This window comes from Aphis gossypii, chromosome 1 (assembly GCF_020184175.1).
Source record: "Aphis gossypii isolate Hap1 chromosome 1, ASM2018417v2, whole genome shotgun sequence".
Taxonomy (NCBI): Eukaryota; Metazoa; Arthropoda; class Insecta; order Hemiptera; family Aphididae; genus Aphis; species Aphis gossypii.
Window position 1 is genome coordinate 38,231,302 of NC_065530.1, and position 22,599 is coordinate 38,253,900.

Consider the following 22,599-nt stretch of genomic DNA (forward strand, 5'->3'; position numbering starts at 1 on the left):
ACATATTGTATATATAACTAATTTCTAGCTAAAATAATTTAATATACATATTGATATAACACTTATTAAATATCTTTATTTATATTAATTATTATTTATACACCTACATTGAGACGTCATTCATAATTCATTAGGCGATTTTTTGTTACAAACCAAAATTTTAAGTCAACATAATAATTATTATGTACATACATTATATTATTATTGTATATTATAATAGAAAAAATTATGTATTCAGCTAATTTAAAATTACCTATTTAAAACATTATGTATATTTAAAAATCTTTTTTTAGCTTTGACCCTTTTAAATTAATATTAGGTTAAAGATAATTAATGTTTACTATGGTTAATTCTGTAATATTATGTAAGCTATAGAGTCAAATTTTTTTTCGACTTTTATATTAAATAATTATTTATACTAATGAAAAATGTACGTTTAATAATAATAAAAATGTATATAAATACCATTAAAACATAATAATATACAAAATAATATAACAAGCATGCTCGCCTCCGTTTTTTCTTTCAAAGGTACTTATGTATTTTTAATTTAAATTTTGATTTTTGTAATTTTTAAGTGTACTTTAGAGTTTAGAGTTTAGAGTTTAGATTTAAACTTTCACATACTTGGATATGTTTTGCAATCTAAGGAATATATCATGCTGACATAAACTTATATTTTCAAATGAAAAATCTTTTTTTACTTTAAATTGTAAATAGATTGTTTTTTTTCTAAAAAAACTGATGGGTAACTGATATAAATTGAAATTTTAACTAATAGATTCTGGATTATTAAATTTCATGTATGGTATATGATGATAAGTTTAAATGTTATAGGGGTTTACATTTAAGGGGCTATTTGATAATTTCAAAACTATACAATTAATATTAAATATTAATATACTAGGATTTTATGTATACAAAAATTATCTGAGTCCAACAACAATCACATTGGTTAACAGTTGAATAGTGACTAGTGTTAACTTTATTTTACTATTATTGTTTTTAAAAACTAAAATTATATGGCTTATATTTTTCTCATAAAAGATTTTATACATATTGTAAATGTTATTTTTATATCACTAATTAATGATTATATTGTGTTTCGTTTTTGTATAGTACTGTAGTTAAAAATATTTAAAAACTTAAATATTTAAATATACATCATATTATATTCCTAGGTACTAATAATAACTAGTATTGGTACTATATTATGTTAATTTTTTTTTTTTTTTTGACTGACGAGAAATGATTTTATAAATTTATATAAAGCTTAAATCCATTTATACAAAATAGTTTTTAATCGATTCGAGTCCTTAATCGTATCCACTGAAAACGGAAATGAAAAAAAAAATAATACAAATCTTTTCCATAAACCAAATATATTATATACGTACATAAAAGGTACTTCTAAATATAGTGATATATTTTTACACGACTTATTTTGAAGATTAGTCGAAGAAAAGAAACATAGTTACTACCAACGAGTAATGAAATCGTACATAACTAGACGTATGATTTAAGTTTTATTTAATAGAAAACTAGGTCACAAGGAAATCGCATTTGGTTTCCACGAACCATGTACAACAAATATCGTTGAAAAAAAGAGATCCTTTTACTAACCCAAACTCGTTTACTGGCGATCGGCTGGGTAAAACTTTCAGTTTGGTTCTCAAAGTTAACAACGCTTTGTAGAAAGGATATTTAGCTTGTAAGTATAGAATACAAGGTCTCAATTTCTCCAAGTTCAACATTTTCAAAATGTAAGTTTTTTTTTATATTTCAGATTGACTAAAGATAATATTATAATTTATAAGATTAAATTTGTAATAAAAACTTCAATAAATTATTAATAAAAAATAAATAGTTATTATTCAAATTGATACATTTGAAAGATTCTGGTTGAGGCGTTATATTTACCCGTCAAACCTTTCACAAAAAAATAAGATAAAATAAAATCTTCCCGTAAAGTTTTCTTATTTTATATTACTTAAGTTAAGAATACAGTACAATGAGTATTTATACTCTTGGAAATATTTTTGTATTATGGCATAAAGTTTTATAATTAAAAATGTAAAACATAACTATATTTTCTGCTACCGGAGGCGCTAAGTATTTATATTAATTATTATGATATTTTAGAACCTAAGTAATAAGTCTAATTGTTTTGTTGTAAAGTTGAAATAACAATAATACTATTTTAAAATGAAAAAATAAATATACTCATATTTATGAGTACCGTTGACATTTTAAATTCACGATTGATATTTAAATGTACGAGTTAATTTATGATTTGATATATAATAATCTCTTTTACATAACAAATGTGTGTAAAACTACAAAAATTCGTTTTGAATCGCCTTTCAAAGTATTACACATATTTTAACATATGCCATTCGAACTGTGCTGTACACTCAACAATAAACATATTAGGTATGTACCTAGTACCTACCTACTGTTTGTGGGCGACCCAGTTTTTGTTAATACAATTATAACTGTTGTATTATACACGAATAGTGAATACACATCATAATATAAGAACATTGTATGGATACCATTGTAAATATTTAACGAATAAAAACCAAAACAGTTGAAATCCCGACAATGGTAACCGATGCGTGGGTAGCTCAGGAATGAGAGATACAATTATTTGTCGGATTGCTATTGTTTTTTTTTTTCATTTAAATATACTTTAAAGCTGGTTTTACAATTCATAAACTACGTTCACGTATGTGACAATACCCATAAATAACGACTATTGCGCCTCTCTGTATATAGACTCCCGTATACATACGATGGCATAATAATTATATTATTGATATTTGTATTAAAATACATCATAATATTATATAGGTATCGACAGACTTCTCCAGTTTTATGTGCATTATTATCCTTTGTATTTTAGACCGTTATCTCTTTTTTTTCAATCGAGTCAGCAGTTTGTGACCTGCGCACTTATTTTAATTTATGTATCATCATGTTGTCAATGTTCACACGTAATCATTAATACCTTTGAATAGTATATTATATTCTATAATCTACAGTGTTTTCTACTTGCTGACACGTCATCATTGAGAGTGTTGTTGTGTGATTAATTAAAATTAATTTATTGAATTATACTGAATTTAAAACATAAATACCTAATTCCCAAATGAAAATAATTTATAACAATTTATAAATATTACATAATGATACAATTTACTAGTCATGGAAAATCAATAATTGTGTTGCAATAATAATGCCATAACAATACAGTGGAACATCAATAACTTGAAAACCTTGGAAAGTCGAAATGAATACTATTCCCTTCAGAAAGCCTCGATGAATTGGAAAATATATGGTATACCGTGAGATTCTTTTGATTATTAAAATATAATAATTAACACTCATTTATCTCAAAAAAATTAACGTTTGAGAAAATAATGTTTTTGCAAAATTTAATTCATTACAGAAAAACATTTTAGAGGAATAATGATACAGTTATTTATGTTTTTAACAAACATACGTTTTTATTTCATATTCCGGAACAGGATATAATTCTTTTGTTAATTCTGATATATCAAAATCGAACTTGGTAGTTAGTACGTCTAGCTATTTGTTTTATGTATTTATTTAAAGTTAATAGTTACTTAAATATTGAGTGTTTAATGTTCAAATAATCTCTTGGGTATATATGAATAGTATGTGTACCTACATAACAGTGCCTGGTAGTGTGTAAAAAGTTTAGCGAGCTTACAGACCTGCAGTCCTGCAGAACTTTCATAGACGAGAATATGTACCACCTTCATAATAAAATTCATGGTTTTTAAAATTATTATTGTAAAGTTTTTGCCAATCGTTTTCCGGCAATATAAATACAACCATTCTGGTATTTTGGTTTCCTGTCATACGCAAATCCCCGATTACCGTTAAATGTCATTTTGTTTAACATGCTTAAATCCACGCGTACCACAGCAGTGTAATAATTAGTGTCGGAGTGTATATTATATCGTGTATATAGTATACATGCCTACCCGCTCCTGTATAATATACATAAATATTAAAATATATGATATACCGCAAAAGATTCGTCCCTCTACAAAAACGTATATAAATACACTAGTAAATTAAAAAAAATATATGATATTCCGGTGGTGCCTTTATTTTTTTGAATAACTTCCGTTTCCAAATTTAAATTAAACCGTTCCCGGTGCACCGTAGTCCCTTGCAGTTTGTGCGAGGGTCCACCACTCGTCTCTTTATAGATTATGATGGTTGTTTTCGTAAAACAATTTACGCACAGACATGAGGACCGAGCCAGAGAGAGAGAAAGACAGAAAGGGTGAGAGTGCGCGAGCGCGTGTGTGGCAACTGGCAAGTGTAGGCGAGAGAGTGGGAGAGTAAAATGGAACTCATTAAAAAAAAAAAAAAAAAAAAACTCCGCTCGTACCTATACGAGATGCTACGACAAAGTGGACGGAAAAATGTGCCCAGCTGCACGCGGAGTCATGAATGTTTGATTACGCAAGGCGCACCGTATATACACACGGCGTACACATATATGGTGTGACTATATAATAATATTGTATAGCCGCCGTTGACTGCCGTAAGAAATTAATGAATGACTATGAAACTATGTATATATATTTTATATAAATTATAAATACATCATATAATACGTGTGACGCCGTGGATATATGCATCGGCAGGGGATGAAAAGAGGATGACGAAAGTTTGGAGAGTGTGATGTTTTTTCTCTCTTGTTTTTTTCGGTCGACTAAATTATTATTATTATTATTAGCTGTATATTATATATAGGTTTATAAAAAAAATTATGTTGTGTATAATAATATGATACGTTATTATGATGTTCTTTGGTGCGTATAATATACACCATGCCACGATGACGGCCGAACTATAATCAATAGTTTACGACTTTAGAAAATATTAAGAAGGGGGTGATTTGTGGGGGTGAAGGAGAAAGAAAGAGAGGTTAAAAATAAAAATTGAAAAATAACGCTGAACGATTCGATAAGCGATCATTAAAACTGAAGACGACGAAGGTTCATGCGCAAAGGTTCTGCTAATATTATATAGAGCTTTAATTTTTACAAAGTGCTACGGGCGGCTTAGAACTCTTGGATTGGATAACACGCACCCAAAATACTAAAAAATATGTTTAAATGATATGACACACAGCAGAACACTATAATTATGTTGTATAACCGATTAACTAGGTGAAATACATTAGATATTTATTACATGGAAAACTGAAGGGTGGTTCTTTCGCACTAGTTTAAGTCAAAATGTTTTGAACATATTTTCATCTCGAGTACTATCATATGTTTTTATGTGTTTGATTTTTCTCCTCGAATTGACAAGTTTTGTACCACACCGTCGCTCTACCCAAAACGGGCTATTTATGAAATTAAAATGACACCATCGCTCTCCGCTCAAATTTATGGTTATATTTTCAGCCACTCCAACTCCAAGCTAAACCAAAACATAGTAATATAATTACACGATTCGATGTATTTTGGTATTTGCTTTAAACTGTACAGAAATTATTACTCTTTTATAAACCGTTTGATTTTTTTGGAAAAACTTTAGACCACTATTCTCTCGTCTGTCTTAGATAGTTGTTGGCCAAAAGATTTACAAAAGATGATTTCTGAAGAAAGTGAATTGAAGGGATATAATTATGTCGACTGATAAAATTTATCATCTAGCGAAAAATGTTAGAAGACATAAAGCTTGCAATAATATTATTACCTACGCATACAAAAAATATTCAGGAATGTGTATATGTAAGACTATATTATTTTAGTGTTTTGATGTTTTTGAATAAAATTATAATGTAACACGTCAGAAACCGATTGTTTTTACTCGTCACTCGTCAATTAGTCTTTTTCTTTCATGCATATATAAATAAAAAAACCAATTCAATTCGAGTGTAAAATAAAGTTTGGCCACAAAAACAATAACCCATATGGTCCATAATACATAGCGTGTGTAACGGCTTACCGACACGCTCGCAATACGAATCGATATTACACTCTTACACCTAGGTATGTAATTTTACGTTTGATTTTTTTTTTTATTACTTAATGATGATCGTAACTTTTTCCAGACCAACAAAAATCGTAAAAGCCTGTACACGTCAAACCTCCACTCATACCAGGCAATGTGCGTTATGCACGATAATGTATTATCGTTATGACATCGAGCGTGTCACGTCGTCGTCGTTTCAATAAAAATATATATGATATAATATATGCAAATGGAACGAGTATTCTGGACCGATTTATTCGTCTGCGGGTGCAATATAGGTGAATTAATTACAATAACGATGATGATGATGATTAATAATATAAATATTATCTATTTATCTGAGTGCCGGGGTTCGTGAAATAATAATACAATGTCAAAATAATAATGATAATTTTATATTTATCAATCGGTTCTGCTCGGCGGAAAACAATAATTGTATGTATCTATGTCTATACCAATATCTATAAAATGCTATGGCTAGGTTTGAATAATCAAACAATACGTATATGTGTCTTGATTCATCTGACCCCTTTAAATAATAGTCTAACAACTTCGGCGGTGGTTACTAAACATACTATTTAATAATAATAAAATGTGTGTTAATTATTTTTGTTTGAAAAGTTCGCAAATATTATTTATGATTGTAAAATCACTTATTATACATAATGTATGTATTTATTAAAGACGCTAATAAAATCAAATATAAAATAGTTCACCAAAATAATAATTTTATTATTGTGAATTAGAAAAAAAAAACTTTTATTCACAATTTACTGTAACATAGGAAAGGCGCTTCACTTCCTATTATATGATGACCTCTATAATTATACACACATCATACAGGGTTACGAATCAAGAACTAAAAGTACATATGAATAAAAAACTACATATTTTTATAAAAAATACACATAGTACCACTTTTGTCGCAAATTTAAAAAATCATAATGGATTAAAATAAAATTATGTCAGTGAACTTATTAGACCTAACTTTCCTACAGTTACCTTAGTAAAAAAACTAAATTAAAATTTATCATATTTAATTCTACATTGTGCTCATTGACATTTAATAAATTCATTAAAAACTCTCTTGCAATCATTTGACAGTCATGTAATCGATTATTATTTTTATTTTTTGTTGACTTATATTATATATCCCTTCCTCTGAACAAAATATATTTTTTTTTCATTTTTATCATACATAGTTAAGTTAAATTAAAGCGGAAGGGGAGGCAAGCAGCTTATTGGCCATCGATACCTAGCGTCAGTATAATATATAGACGGGTATAATAAATACAAATTATAATAAAAACATTGAATGATAAAAATATTAAATAATATATAATATAGTATAAATGTATATAATATTATATATATTTTTATTTCTATAGGTTTAATTATTATCAAAAGTTAATTAATTCAATCAGGACACAAAGCTCTAAATGTGTATAATATAAGAAATAGGAATTGTAGTGCAACTAATTGTTTCAATGATGTATCTACCTATATATATAATATATATGTAATAGCAGTTTTCTATACGAGTACAAAACATATACTATCCAATATGCACACAAGATTTGTTGTCTGGTGAGTGGTATACCAGCCCATAATATGTGCAACGTACATCATATACGGGCAATATACATATTGTATAGCACCCGTTACATATAATCAATACCGGTTTGTTGTTTTTTTATACAACAGTAAAATTGACCTGTTATTGAAGCATTAGGTTTAAAAAAAGATAAAAAAAATTATATGTCTTTGTCATTGATGTTTCATTTTAATACTTTGAAATACCTTTAAACCGTGCACGCGTCTAACATACAAACATTATAATATATTATGACGTTTATCAAATATATATAATATTATATATTATGCATTATATTAAAAAAAAATGCTGACGACTGTAGAAATTATATAAATAAATAAAATGTTTAAAACATTTGATCACTGGTGTAGTTGAAAACAATTAAAGATAATGTGGAGCGTGCTGAGATCAGTGTAAGCACGAGCGAATCATGATTCACTACGATATTTTCGGTGAGACCTTTTTTAAATTTTAAATGCTCAAATAAAATCATGAATATAAAGATTCAAGTAGTGATGTAATAAATTGAATAAAAGTAATCGGGCATTAAAATATACAACGATTTTTACGCTACCTATAAGCTACAACACAAGCCGTAGTATTGTAAAGGATTTGTTTTGAACTTAAATGTAGGTACACTATTATATAATGCATTGTCTATAAGTTACGCAATTATTTATATACAACGCGTACGTAGGCGCATCGCGCATGCACGGAAATGGACCTAATTTAATGTACCCTAAGCATATTATTGCTAAACGAGCTTTGTCTACATTTCAATGACTTTGTAAAATATGCCGGAACTTCGTTGATATAGCCCGGTGATTATTAAAGTTTCAACGTTTTCGCAGTTTTTTGTATTTCTATAGTGGCTATTGATCAGTTTTCAATATCACTATATTATTATGATTAGAAATTCTAATTCGTTTCAATATCTTATTTATGTAAATGTTGAATAATACATTACTTTGCAACGTTTAAGTAAATAAGCGCCGTGGATATATTATATATTATATTATGAGATAGTTCAGGGTTATTGTTTCGTGTTTGTACAAAATGCAGTATTGTGCTTGTTCAACAATGTGGACAAGAAACATTAAACATATAACGGGTTATTTCACTTCAAACGCTAATAAACAAACTGTATGTATGTTTTACCGGTGAAAAAAATCATTTAATACATTATTAGGTGTATGTTTTAGCGTAGTTATTTACAATTGTTGAAGAGACTAATAATTTCCTTATAACGTATAGTCGTTACTCGTTAAAATATTAACTATACAATATATACATAACTATACATACATAATGCTTTAAAATAATTAGTTTTAAACATAAGCAATACAATATGTACTTAAATAGTTATAGGTATATATATATATATATATATATATATATTATTTACGATTAAGCATAATATATTAACAATATATCCGATTGTTATTATCATTCAGAATAATATTACCTCTGGCTCGAAATAAAAATATGATTCGATAACAGTATAATAATTGTATTTATATTTTGTATAAATATTATCTGAAGGGAATGGATGATATATGCCAGTAAACTCGTCAAGTAAAAAAATTACTTTGACCTTTGATGAATAAATAGCACTTTAATCCATTCAACAGTACGAGGGCAAAATATTATTGCGCTTTATTGTTTGTCTTTCATACTATATACATTATACATATTATATAGGTTAATTTTACATTACGTGTCTCAAATTATGCAATTTTAATTGCATCTGAATTCATAAGCGATTTCACGAGAATCCACAAACTGAGTTCAATTAAAGCAGACTTCAACGACTAAATGTAGACAAAAACTGATGAATAAAAGAGAATATTAGATCCTTTCAACTCCCCTACAGTATGTTGTTTACTATTTTTTTCACATTACTTAACATTCTTTTTATAATATGCTTTACTAGGTACAAAAAGTATAACATTTTTAGAGAAATATTTATAATGGTTAAATGAACAGAGAACAAAAAAATAATAAAAATCAAATGGCGTCACTTCGCATTTAATATACGTAATGACTTCAGTGAAAAATATCAAAATATATGTGATATAAGAGTTCGTTAAAAACTCGTTTTATACGAATTGTAAATTGTAATTATGTGACTGTTAACTATATTTACAATATACGTTTAAAGGCGGATGACAAGAAATCTTTTTAAAATTACTTAAATAATAAATAATTGTAACATAATATCTATAATAGTAGGGGAAAAACACGTTATAAATTATTTACTATTTTTGTCACGTGACTCTACATATTAGTACTCATAATACGTACATGAATTATTAAGTATCGGCTTTGGTAGAAAATTCTCGCACATGGTATCTAATTAATAAGTATAATACAAATACACATTTAGTTATAGAAAAACACGCACACGCACTTTTTGTTATAATATATTAAACTATATTAGTACATAACGTGTAAACACAATAAAAATATTAATAATATTATATTATGGGTGTGTACGCAAAGAAGGCGCGTTAGATAGACAATTCAACGACATCAGGGTATTGGGAACATTACAATATGGTTGAAAGGAAACGACTAAATGAACAGTTGTTGTTAATACTATATAGTGCTATGTTTACTGTTATTTCTATTAGTCCATCACTCGGACAATTACATTAAAACAATTTCATACCTTCGATTGAATTGGCTTTTAAACGGATTACACAAGATATCTGGAAAACGATTACAAGTGTATAATATAGTGTAACGATAATAACATGAATTCTGCACGTGTAGATATCCCATAAATCACGTATTTTATTTCGTTCCACGGAGTTTTCAATCTCGAGTTTTTCAAGGAATATACGGTTATCATTTGAATATGACTTATGTAGGTTAAACATTCGTTAAACATTTAATACGAATTTTTAGTCATAATTAAATAATAGTTCCGCGATATTATGATTTTAGGCACATCATATTATTATACGCTCATTCTAAAATAGTTGTAGTATATTAGGCAAAATATTTTACAATCCCCGGAATAAATAGAACAAGGAAACTCACCCGTATAGACCCAAGTATCTATTTATAATTCTGAAAATTAGATTTATTATTACTGACTGAATTTATAAATCTTTGCAGATTTATATCAATTAACGTTGGGAAACATGTCGGACCGTCGGGTATGAATATTTAGAACGTGATATATCGACTTGACGAATAAACACCTCCGCAAACACCACCTGACCTGAATATTAGTAAGACAAATGTGTTAATGTTCACAAATATTTCCTCTGTCTATCAACCATTGCGTGGATAAATATTAATGGTAAGTTTTTCATACTCACTTTGAAAATTAGTCTATATGTACGGTATCTAGTTTTTGTTAAATTTAATAATTTTTTTCAAACATTAGAATAATTTTATTATTAAATAATATTTAAATTTTTTATTTTAAAATATCTTAAACTTATTTAGAAAGCTCTAAAGAAAATATAGTTTTAAACAAAACATTAAAAATTATTATTCAAATTTCAAATTAAATATACTTACATGCCTATTTATGTATAATATTATACATAAAAAGATAAATAAATAAATATTAGAAAAAATAGATCATATAATGAAAAAATTATATGATAATAATCACTAAATTCTAGTATTTATCATTAATGTTTTTGGTAATATCATATACATTCGAACATGATTATCTATTATTATATTATTATTATTGGTATAACATAAAAACTATAACATAATTTTTAAAGAATTATCTATGAACAATACATTTTTTTTATATATATTGTCGTTATTATTTAAATTTTTACATGATAAATGGAATTATTAAGTAATATATTATGTAGGTTAAAACTTTAGATTTAATTATCATATTATGCATAATAAATAAATATTTTAACAATAACACTACACTACTATAGTACCACGAATAAAATATACAATGTACAATCAGTAAAAAACCTAATAAGATATGATTATTAATAAAAAAAAAAAAAAAATTAAAATACTATACGATCGTTACTATTTTTTGTCGTTGAAAAATTGTTTTTTTTATATGTGTACTTTTTATTGATTTTATTAGGGCACGACCTCGTAATAATTTAGGACAGCGATACTATATATATCTACATATTATAATATAATATGATGATAAATAATAATAATATATCGAGTAAAGCGTATACATTGTTCTCGACGATATTTATATAGTTTATACGTAAAGTTAACGCGTTCGATGCGTAGCAATTATTCCGTAACGATTTTTATTTTATATTGTAATGATAATATAAATAGGTATAAGAATAAAAAAAAATTACACTATCGATTTTTCGGTGAAAGATGAATTCCGGTCACTAATTATTATCGAACCGTTCAAACGACCTACTCATAATATTCATGAACGCTGTAGTAGATTGGTTGCAGTTTATTATTGTCGATGTGTTTTCGTTTAGTTTAATATGTATAATGTGTATATTATTTTGTATACGCTTCAAACAGACGGAGACAATCACTATACACTATACAGTATGCATAAACGGCGGTATAGTAGACTCAAGGATTTTGTTTTTATATATTATAACGGTCACTAAAAAGACGCTGTAGGTTTCTGTTTATTCGGTTCAGTAACTATAAAGACCGTAAAACCAGCTAAAAAATTTTTTTTAAGAATCGGGTTATCAATAATTCTTATAATTTTTTCTTTATTTAATCGCTCGATGTATTATTTCAAAACAAATTTTATGATTAACTTTACCGTGTACGAAACGTGATATTCGTTGCCCATAATCAGTCTGTACTAAATTGAAAAGGATAATACAGACTTGGAGTCTGGGACTCAATTACAATATTTTATATTTGAAGGGTCACGTGAGTAAAAGCCTGATATTATCCAATAGAGTATAACTCCTGTCCAATGAAAAGGGTTGGTTTCACACTTGTTACCTATCCGGCTTGTAATAACAGGTCAACGGTTATTTATTTTTATGCTCGTAGGTTGTTAAAAAAGGTAATATTTTTTTTTGCGCTTATGAGTATTGTTTACATTTGTTCATTTGATGGGTTTGCGATTGGATCACCTTTTTCGTTTATAGTACGGACTTCCGGAGCTATATATACCTAACAAATATATTATTATTCTAGTCGGGAACTTTGGCCAACAACGGACAAATGTTTCGTTATAATAATATAGTACGTGGGTTGTAATGCTCACTTGATAAAATAAGGTCTTCCATCGCCGTCTAGCGCCTGTTCCCAGCCGTACGGCAAAGATTTGGCACCAGGATCTTTGGGCCACGCTTCTACTGGCGGTAACCAAGATGCCGTTTGTGTGACGTGACTGTAAAAACGAAAATAAAAATCAAATAAAAATAATTATATTTTGCAATTAAGTTTTGACTAAATATTTTTATTCCCTTACAAAAGTCTGTAAACCTTCGTATAGTACATAAGTGTTACAAAATGCGCACGAAATGTATTATTGTTATAAGGGCTATGACTGTACGTATACTATGGTGTAATATTATATAATATTCAAATATTGTATATGTATGTAACATACACTTTGCGATATATTATATCATTTGAATATTATTTATTAATTTGTGTTATACGTTTATAATCGTCGTCATGTTTAATTTCGGTAAAACATCCACGAATCCGAGTGACCACTCCATAAGTTCAACCCAAATATAAATATTTACTTTACATTAATAGTAATTTGGTTATCCAATTACTGTTTGAAAAGTTGACTTATAATAATGAACTTAAAATCGTAATACATGCATTCTAAATTATTCACATATATTCTATTCTATTTTTATATAATATATATACCTACCTATTTTTATGAGATATCTTTTTAAAAGTCGTAGTTGAATCTTATTATGAAATATCAATAAAACTTATATAATTTAACAAAATAAACACAAACGTTTAATTTTGTTGTAAATAAAAACTATTACATTTTTCTACTATAACGATTATATATAACGAAGCCATAAGTCTATAAGTTAAGTTTGAACAATGTTCTATAATTTAGTACTGAGAGTCGAAACATTGAGCTAACGTCTCATATAACAGAACAGTTATAAGTACTTACTACTTATAAGTTATAACTGTTATAACTTACTTATTAAGTAAATAGGTCAGAGAAAATTATAATGTATATTTGAAATATAAGTTAGGATAAATATAGACAAAGACAACAAACAAATTGTAGACAACGTATAATAATATTAATCAAGAAAAAACGAAAATTATAATAACGAGTACCTATTATAATAATGATAGACAAACGCATAATCCTCTACAATCGACATACACCAAAATGTAGATTAATGTTAATTATTAGTTCAAAATGTAATTACATTATTTTCATAACACGTATCTTTTAATAAACACATAAATAATATTGAACTATTAACTAATTAAATCACTATTTTTCATAAAAAAACATACAGTTACGTTTATAATAAATGGATATAATATATTTTTGAATACGAACTAGGTATATAAAATTAGAGTCAATATTTATATAATATGCACTAAATAAATATAATATAAATATGTATTTATGAATATTACAAGAAGACTGGTGATTTGGCGTATACAATTTTAAATTATGATGTACAAAAGTACAAAAGTACAAACACAACGCTCCTCGAATTTTGATTTAAACATTGAATTTAATCTTACTAATACTTTCAAGAATATTAAATGTGTAATTAGAAGTGTTATAATAAATTATCGCAATGACACGCTGACAAAATTTTAATTAAATATTTGACATCAAACGTGTTGACAAGATAATACTTTTAAATAGTAAACCCAAGGCACGTACATTTTAGAAAATAGACGTTTGTCTAAAAACATTTTCATTTCGTCTTTTCTGCCAAATGAATAATACCTATACGGTCGTATGTTAAATAAACATAAGAGGTTTTTTCTATTTTATTTTGTTTTGTTTTGTACTACCTACGTACTGTAAATTGTATAATGTGCACAGTTCATACTCATACCTATATTATATCGTAGTAATCATAAAAAAAAAATACGAGTTTATTGCGTAATTTGTTTATAATAATACGTAAATAATGTTTTGACTTGTATAATCTTCCATCGGCACAATACCTATATGGCTATAATATGTGATTATTTATGGCCGTGTAATATTATATTTTAATACTATGGTGTATAATTCGAAAACGGAATCGTTTGCGGGTTTCACGATCGCCGTTTGGCGAAAGTTTCGAAATCGCGTGAATACCAACAACGACTTTGGTCAATTGAGGTTCTAGATCGTCGATTATTTCCGTTTTTTCTGAGTATTATTATAATAATACAGTAGTACCTATAACTAATACATGAGTGTACCTTTTCAGAAAGGTTTCTACGCTGACTATCAGAAAATAAAATCATATAAAAATGTTAATTATGCGTATATATTATATGAACACATATGTTACGTATTCTCTTATATTATGCTTTACATCAATTCGACAAGAGCTATCCGTGCAGTAGACCCTGCTTAAGTTCGAGGAAAAACTTTGAAGCAATGCACAACAACGTTTTATTGATCGCACGCACCACGGTGACATTACTATGCAAATGTGTGCAATTTACCTTTGAAAATTATTATTAAAATGTCGTTATGCACGAGAGGAGATGGCCGCCGACATACGAATATCATGATATACGTACGTACAGACACATCTGCGAGAGTGCCGACGATGTATTATACGTCTGTAAAATAGGCCATGCACCGTTTCCGGAAGAAAAAGGGCAAAAATAGTAATTGGGTATAGCTGTCTAGCCGTCTACGTAGATATCTACACATACGCACGCCGAGAAAGATATGACTTATACAATTATAATATAACACTGCATAACAATTTGGATTGTTGTGAAGTAATTGTGAACCAATTTTGCTCGTACAAACTACAAATCAACGTAAATATCATACGTATTTTATGTCTTCTTCAGTCATAATATTTCTATAAATAGTATAAATAATAAATATATTTCATTTATAAATTTATGAAATCTAATATTATATGTAACTGATCAACTGATTACGATTTCAAACATATAATACTTTTGGCCACGAATCATATTATAGGTACCCCAAAAATGTTGCGAAAAAAAAATATGTTAACGATTTTATTTTTAAATTATATATAATACTCCAGCATAATATAATATAGACGAATATGTACTATAAAGAACGTTATGCATACAATAAATTCTATATAGGTACATTAACGTAATTTTCCATTAATGCGCAGTCATGTTTTTTTTATTGCATTATAATAGCTAATATTATATAGTTTGTTTGCAAATTATTTTACGTTGAACTGTATATAAAGAGCCTATTTTCCTTTCGGATAATATTTAATCGTTTTTTCCGCAGTCAAAGTTATTAAATACGAATAATAGCTTTTATGTTCTTTGGCTGATCGTTTATGCCAACGTTTATAATATTATACGTCTTCTTCTTCCCCTTGGATAATTATTGTTACCCCGTATTCCGTTTTATCACCATCCGGATTTGTATTATAAAACATTGTTACACCATGTCAAATTAAACGAACAATTGTATAATTCATTTAACTTTCTCTAAATATTTGTAACGAGTTAACATTTTATATATCAGACTTGTATGGAATATAATAATATAGTAAACGCACAATAAAAATTAATACATACAACTTTATTATATATCATGTTGGTATGTTACTCACGTATCTACCTACAAACCGACTACGATAATATTAAACATGGTGTCGGGGTGGCTATTATTGTCACTTTATTATAAACGATGTACATCGTACAAAATCTCGATTGACATGTCAAAATTGAAAAATTCCTATTATTTTTCGAGACAATCGCAAAATAAAAAGAGGGGAAAGTAGGTGACCGCTTCACTGTACAGTATAGCAGTCGATTGTACCTCGCCATTGAGTAAGCACTATAATGGATGTGTTAAATTGTGATTCAATGAAAAACGTTTATGAGTGAAGACGACATAACTTTTAGTAACCAAGGTTACCAAACAATTATTTTAATAATAATATTAAAATTTTAACAAATTGTATAATCATATTTGTTTTTTATTTTTCCCAATTATTTTAAAAAGAACTAAGCGTTGTCAATGTGGACTTCCTAAAAGTACTAATTAGATCAAATTTACAACAAAAAAACCTTTATGTAAGTTGAGATCAGAGCATTTTTCTAGTAGAAAAAATGTTAACAGACACAAAAATAAAAACTACATAATTATAAAATGAATACTCAAAATTTAATCTAATATATTATAATGTATTCGGAAAAAATAAATTGCATTATTCCGTATCGCGTACATGTCTTACTACATATCACTTTTAGGTTTAAAAACACACTACATCTATTAAATTTTAACATACGTAGTTCGTCCTAAATACAAACTATGTAAATTGTAATACCTTTAACACGCCATAGACTAAACCATTACCGAATCTAAGTTAAACGAACCTAGCTGTAAATTTTAAGCGGAGCGATACATGTATTGATTTTTCAATGATGTGCGACTTTTTTGTGTTCAAAGACACTTTTTATAGTAAAAAAATAATTCGATTATATCTTTTGTGGTAGGACGGTTAATCTAGTTAGTACTTTGAGGGTTAGAAGTAAATAATTGTTAGTACTTTTCTTAATAATTAGTATAACGAAAAAAAACTAGAGTAAAACGGGCATTTTTAAGGAAAACTAGTTTAACTATTATTAATTAATAGCAATATTTAAAACCAACGAATATTTCAATAAATGGTACCATTCGGTTAAATATTAAAAACATTATAAGATAGGTATCCGCATGTAAAAATATTAAGACAAAAAAAATATATACATTATAATCAGCTTTAGAAGCTATATTAACACAAAATATTTTCATAAACAAATGAACACATTAGGTATTCAAAACTGAAAACTGAGTAAATTATATAACTGTTCTAAAATGAAAACGCCATATAATTCGTTTGAACAATGTCAATGATGTAATATTTTTATAGTTCTAAAACGAAATATTTCTTTTGATTAAAAATGTCTAGAATTCAACATTATAGATAAAGCTTTGGTTTTAGTATTTTGTTTTTGTTAGCAAATTGGATGGAAATCTTTTTTACGCTGAAACTAAATTATAACAATATAAAGGTACATTTCACTTCAATACCGTTGAGTCAAACTGACCAAGAAACAGTCTTAATTATTGTTGTTTTATGCCAAATTTTTATCTAAATCGATGAGTACACGCCATAAGTAAGTAGTTTTAATTTAATTTTTAATAGGGTATTTAAAATTGCGTCACGTTGAGAACCGAAATATATTCCGATCTGGAAATCCGATGGATCTTTGCCAGATAAACCTTTCGTTATTATTATTCCTGTTTGTTTTTTAATTTTTTCAGACAAGGCGCCAATTTCCACACAGGCCTTTATTTACGGTCAGTTTATCCGTCTACTGCTTAATAATAATTTATTGCCACTAGTTGCTATTTTTTTCAATCTTACTCCTCGGCAGTAAAAAAATAATTGGTACGCTTCCAGATGATCTAAATATTTCGTTTTATTAACCATACTGTAGTAGTTACCGGAATAATGAGTACGAATAACGACGGTAGTGAACAGGCAAGGTCTAAACCAAAAAAATTGGCACAGACAAATAAAGCGAAAACCTATTGGTAACGACGTACTCATTTGTTATGGTAATTATTATTGAAAAAAAAATATTTTGACAGCTGTTGGACTTTTCTCAATCGTCTAATGTTATTGTGGTATAATCTTTTATGATTTTATTGAATCTTACGTTGTAGTTTTTATATTGTTGGATATTTAATTTAATTAAAAATATAATACAGAAAAATCAGTTAAATTAATTTGGTTTAATTGGTAATTATAAATTGCTTTAATTTATAGAATTAAGATTATCTGTCATAATCACAACAAACATGCTTAATTACACATTTGTATATTTATTGGATGTATATTATAATTTATATTAAGTACATTATAGATACTTTAAGTCCAATTTTGTTAATATTATTTAAAAATCATAATTTTAACACTTGTATTTTAAAATACAAGCTATTTACATAAAAACTTAAAACATAACTTCACTACTTATATCAAAGGCTCCTAACCAGGCTGCCTCCAGATATTTAGAAAATAAGTGAGGGTGCCGTGAATCAAAAAAGTTTGGGAACCTCTGGCCTATATGTATTTGGAAATTAAAATATTTTTTTCTTAAAATTATATTTACGATTATTATGAATTGCAAAAATATTAACGTACTATTATAGTGTATATATAAAACAAATTATTTTATCACGTGAGTCTTTGTAGAATAGCTTAATGTTTAATAGTCTAGACCTAAATCGCTGAAAGGTATATTATTAACCAACCTATGTATACTATACACAAATATATTATATTCGAATAGGCGGTGATGTCCATACCACCCACGTCTAAAACTTCAACAAGTTAAACCAAACAAATCTTAGGGACTGATTTGTATTGTAACATTTCGCTGGAAAGTAAGTAAACTAACACGTGGATTAAGGATTATCGTTTCATATTTCGATCCTTTGTCGCTCGAATGCGTCATTTGGTTTTCGTATATGTCGCACGAGTAGGTACCTACTATAAACATATACGCACAAACATACTATACAGCCACTAAAGGTATTTATATCTACAGAGAGAGAAGGGGGATTAATTATTTGTGGAGCCTTGGAGGTATCATATTATTATAATATTATACATAGTAGGTATTTTAGTTTGCCGAGAATTTTAGAACAACTGTGTGGTTTTAACACATACCTACGCGTCGTTCTCTCTCCCCTCTTTCTATCCCTCTCTCATTCTTTCTCTTTCTCTCTCACTCTCTCTCTCTCTCTTTCGTATATGTGTGTGCCCACAGAAGACTTACAGTCAAAAAGCATTCCGCAGACGACGAAGTCGTACAAAATCACGCAGCACACGCATTCCAACCGTAACCAAATAAACGTAGGAAGGAACGAGGGGTGAAAAAAACCACTGCCGCTTGAAAATAACAACACATATAATATTGTTTATAAGTGAATGTTTGTTTTAATTATATTTTATACAGAGTTCAAATTCGAATTCGATATCGCTTCGACTAGCGTCTCGTCAACAGCTACTGTTGAAACTATTCATTGCGTCGGCACCAATTAGGGGTGCAAATAACGTTTTCGTCGCGTTTCTCACAAAGACTACCGCGGTAGTGGCAGCGGAACGGCTCATCCCGTCACCATGGTAACCAGAGCTTTAGCGTCGTCGTCAGAGGGGAAAACGCGTCTGCCACTATGTATAAATATTCCACCCGCGTAGCGATATCGGAAGAATTGTGACGGCGATTCGCCGAGGAGAATTGCAGGCGAATTTAGCCATCTGCGGTGACTTAACCTAACCGTCCATGGTACGACATAAATACGTTAAACACTGAGGTTTGACGGATTATGTCATTATGGAGTCAAGATAATCATGAGAAAATAACATTTTAGAAACGATTGACTTGTTGTTGTCGTAAATGCAGTAGACGAAACGAATTGGAGTGGAAATATAATAGCAGTTATTATATCGAATATTATTTTTTTTACGAGTTATGATGGTCACGTAAGACTTCAATTTGTGATTTCATATAACACTCATATAGTCTTTCTATACACAGTTAACATTGTTGTTCTTATCATGTGAACACAGGATACTCCGGTAATTTTTTTTAACGATCTCAACAAATCTGAAGAAACTTGGTATGCGCACTACTGGCCGACACGATTGTCCGTCGCTACCAAGTGGGTACACTGTTAGAAGTTAAATCGATGAACTATATATGTATATATATGACGTATACACCCTATTTTTTCAAACATAACTCACGTGTACCGCGGTGATGTATTATTTATGTTTGATATAGGCACGTTTTGTTATACACAGCAGTTTTTTTTTTTAATGAAACTATTATTAGGTACCTATTATTATTATCGATGTAATTTGTTACCCGTACCTATAATTCAATTTAATTATGTGACAACTATCAGCAATGCACTTCTATGCATATTCATATAAACTCATTACATTTATGATAACGTTAGACATAGACTATAGTTTATAGCATATAAACTGATTATATAAGTGATTCATTTAAGTGTATAAATACATTACTTCGAAATTTTAACTTTTTTTAATATGATATACCTAACTTGATATCATTGCAAAATAATGTTTTTGAAAAAAAATTTTACTATTTATCATTATTATTTATTTTTATTTTTAAAGCTGTGTATTTTTTTTAAATGACAATAAACACTTTTGTATTTTGAAGCAGACTGTACCAGTGTGCCATTCTTCTCTGTCCATCAAAACTTTAAATACATAATATAACTAACTAACTACTACTCATTAAAATTCGTTTTTTTTTTTTTTTGTTTCATATATGGTATATAATATTTAAGTTGTCATTCAAAAAAGTAAAAACTTAAAAAATTGTGAAAAATATGTTTAAATATATTTTTGATGAAAAAAAAATAAAACTTAATGAGTGTAGATACTTAAAAAGATCATCTTGTATGTAAGTAAGGTGTAGAATTTTTTTAAATAGTATAAACCGTTATAAACTCTATAATTATATACGTACATTGTACATTATATAGTTATACTTGTATTACCCGATTTCGTCCGTGTTAAAAATAATTTATCTAACTATAGTTTTCCGTTGTACTTCAGTTCCAATATAAAATACAAACAATGGAATTACAATAAATAATTTTTTGATTTTCCCCTTATTAATTCTGGACATGTTTTTTACGTCAACGCAAAAAAAATGAAAACAAATTCAACAAATGCTTAAAAGTCGAAGTAAATCCAATATCGTTGAATTTAGTATTTGTTAGTAGGTATATTGTATTTATATAAAAATATGTTCAGAATCAAGATAGCAAGTAGCCATAATTGCAAATCATAAAAGTAATCATTGTGGTCATAAGTATTTTGTTTTTTTTTTTTTTAATATGTATTATATTGGTTTTTATTAATTATAATTATCATATTATCTGTAACTAATTGTAACCATTTAAATAAACAAAAAAAAAAATATATATCAGATTTTCGTGAACCAAAACTGAATTTATGTATGAGCTATTTTATAAAAACATTAAAATCCTATAGTTGAAAATAAGTTATGAACATTTTTCAAGTACCGAAGAATCTATTGATATTTACTTTTATTAAAATTTGTCCTGTCGTTTAGAAGTAACACGATCACAACAAATGAACAGAAGAATTATATAACATGGTTTTATAATTTATTTTATAAATATTAATTCGAAATATAATATTTTTATTCTCAGATATCCAAAAAAAAAAAAATATCTTATGATCAATGATCAATTTGTTTTTATATTAATTAATTACTTTTTTATTAATACGTTTATCTTATACAATATAGCTACTATAAGTACACAATATATGAAATTCTGGTTTTAAAAAATGTTAAAGAATATTTATCTTAACTCTTAAGTATTAAAATAAAAATTGTGTTTTCATAAAAAAAAATTCAAAAGAAATAGTTTCAACTATTTTTAATACATTCTCATTTTGCATAAAAAAGATTGACGTAACTATAAATTAATAGAGAAGTGACACTCAAAAAGTCTGTTATTTATAAGCCAGAAATTAAAATATAAATAATGAATACGACTAAATTTATGTAAATCTTAAAAATCAGTAATCTACGTTGGCTTGAAATGTACTCTTTCATTAATATTCAGAATTTTCAATTAAAGGAATTTTAAATTTTATTGTATGTACCCATTGTACCCAACAGTCAAATAAGTTTTATCATTTTGTATTGTTTACTTCATACATAATTATTCGTTTAAATTTAATTGAAATAATAAACCAATCAAATATAAATATAAGTTTTAA

General features: G+C 27.5%; 1 protein-coding gene across 4 annotated transcripts in view; it reads right to left on the reverse strand.

Annotated features, from left to right (window-relative positions):
- Window positions 1–22,599, reverse strand: part of LOC114119148 (FERM and PDZ domain-containing protein 4) — a 94,193-nt gene that overhangs the window by 33,949 nt on the left and 37,645 nt on the right. For 2 of the 4 annotated variants that reach the window (XR_007603403.1, XR_007603404.1), the window contains exons 2-3: window positions 12,834–12,959; window positions 10,296–10,335 (exon numbers count right to left, since the gene is read on the reverse strand). Coding sequence is in view for 1 of the 4 variants with exons in the window: in XM_050197919.1 (XP_050053876.1) it covers window positions 12,834–12,959 (126 nt within the window). In the remaining 3 variants the exon portion in view is untranslated. The remainder of the gene's footprint in view (window positions 1–10,295; window positions 10,336–12,833; window positions 12,960–22,599) is intronic. The other 2 variants (XR_007603402.1, XM_050197919.1) reach the window with 1 other exon arrangement.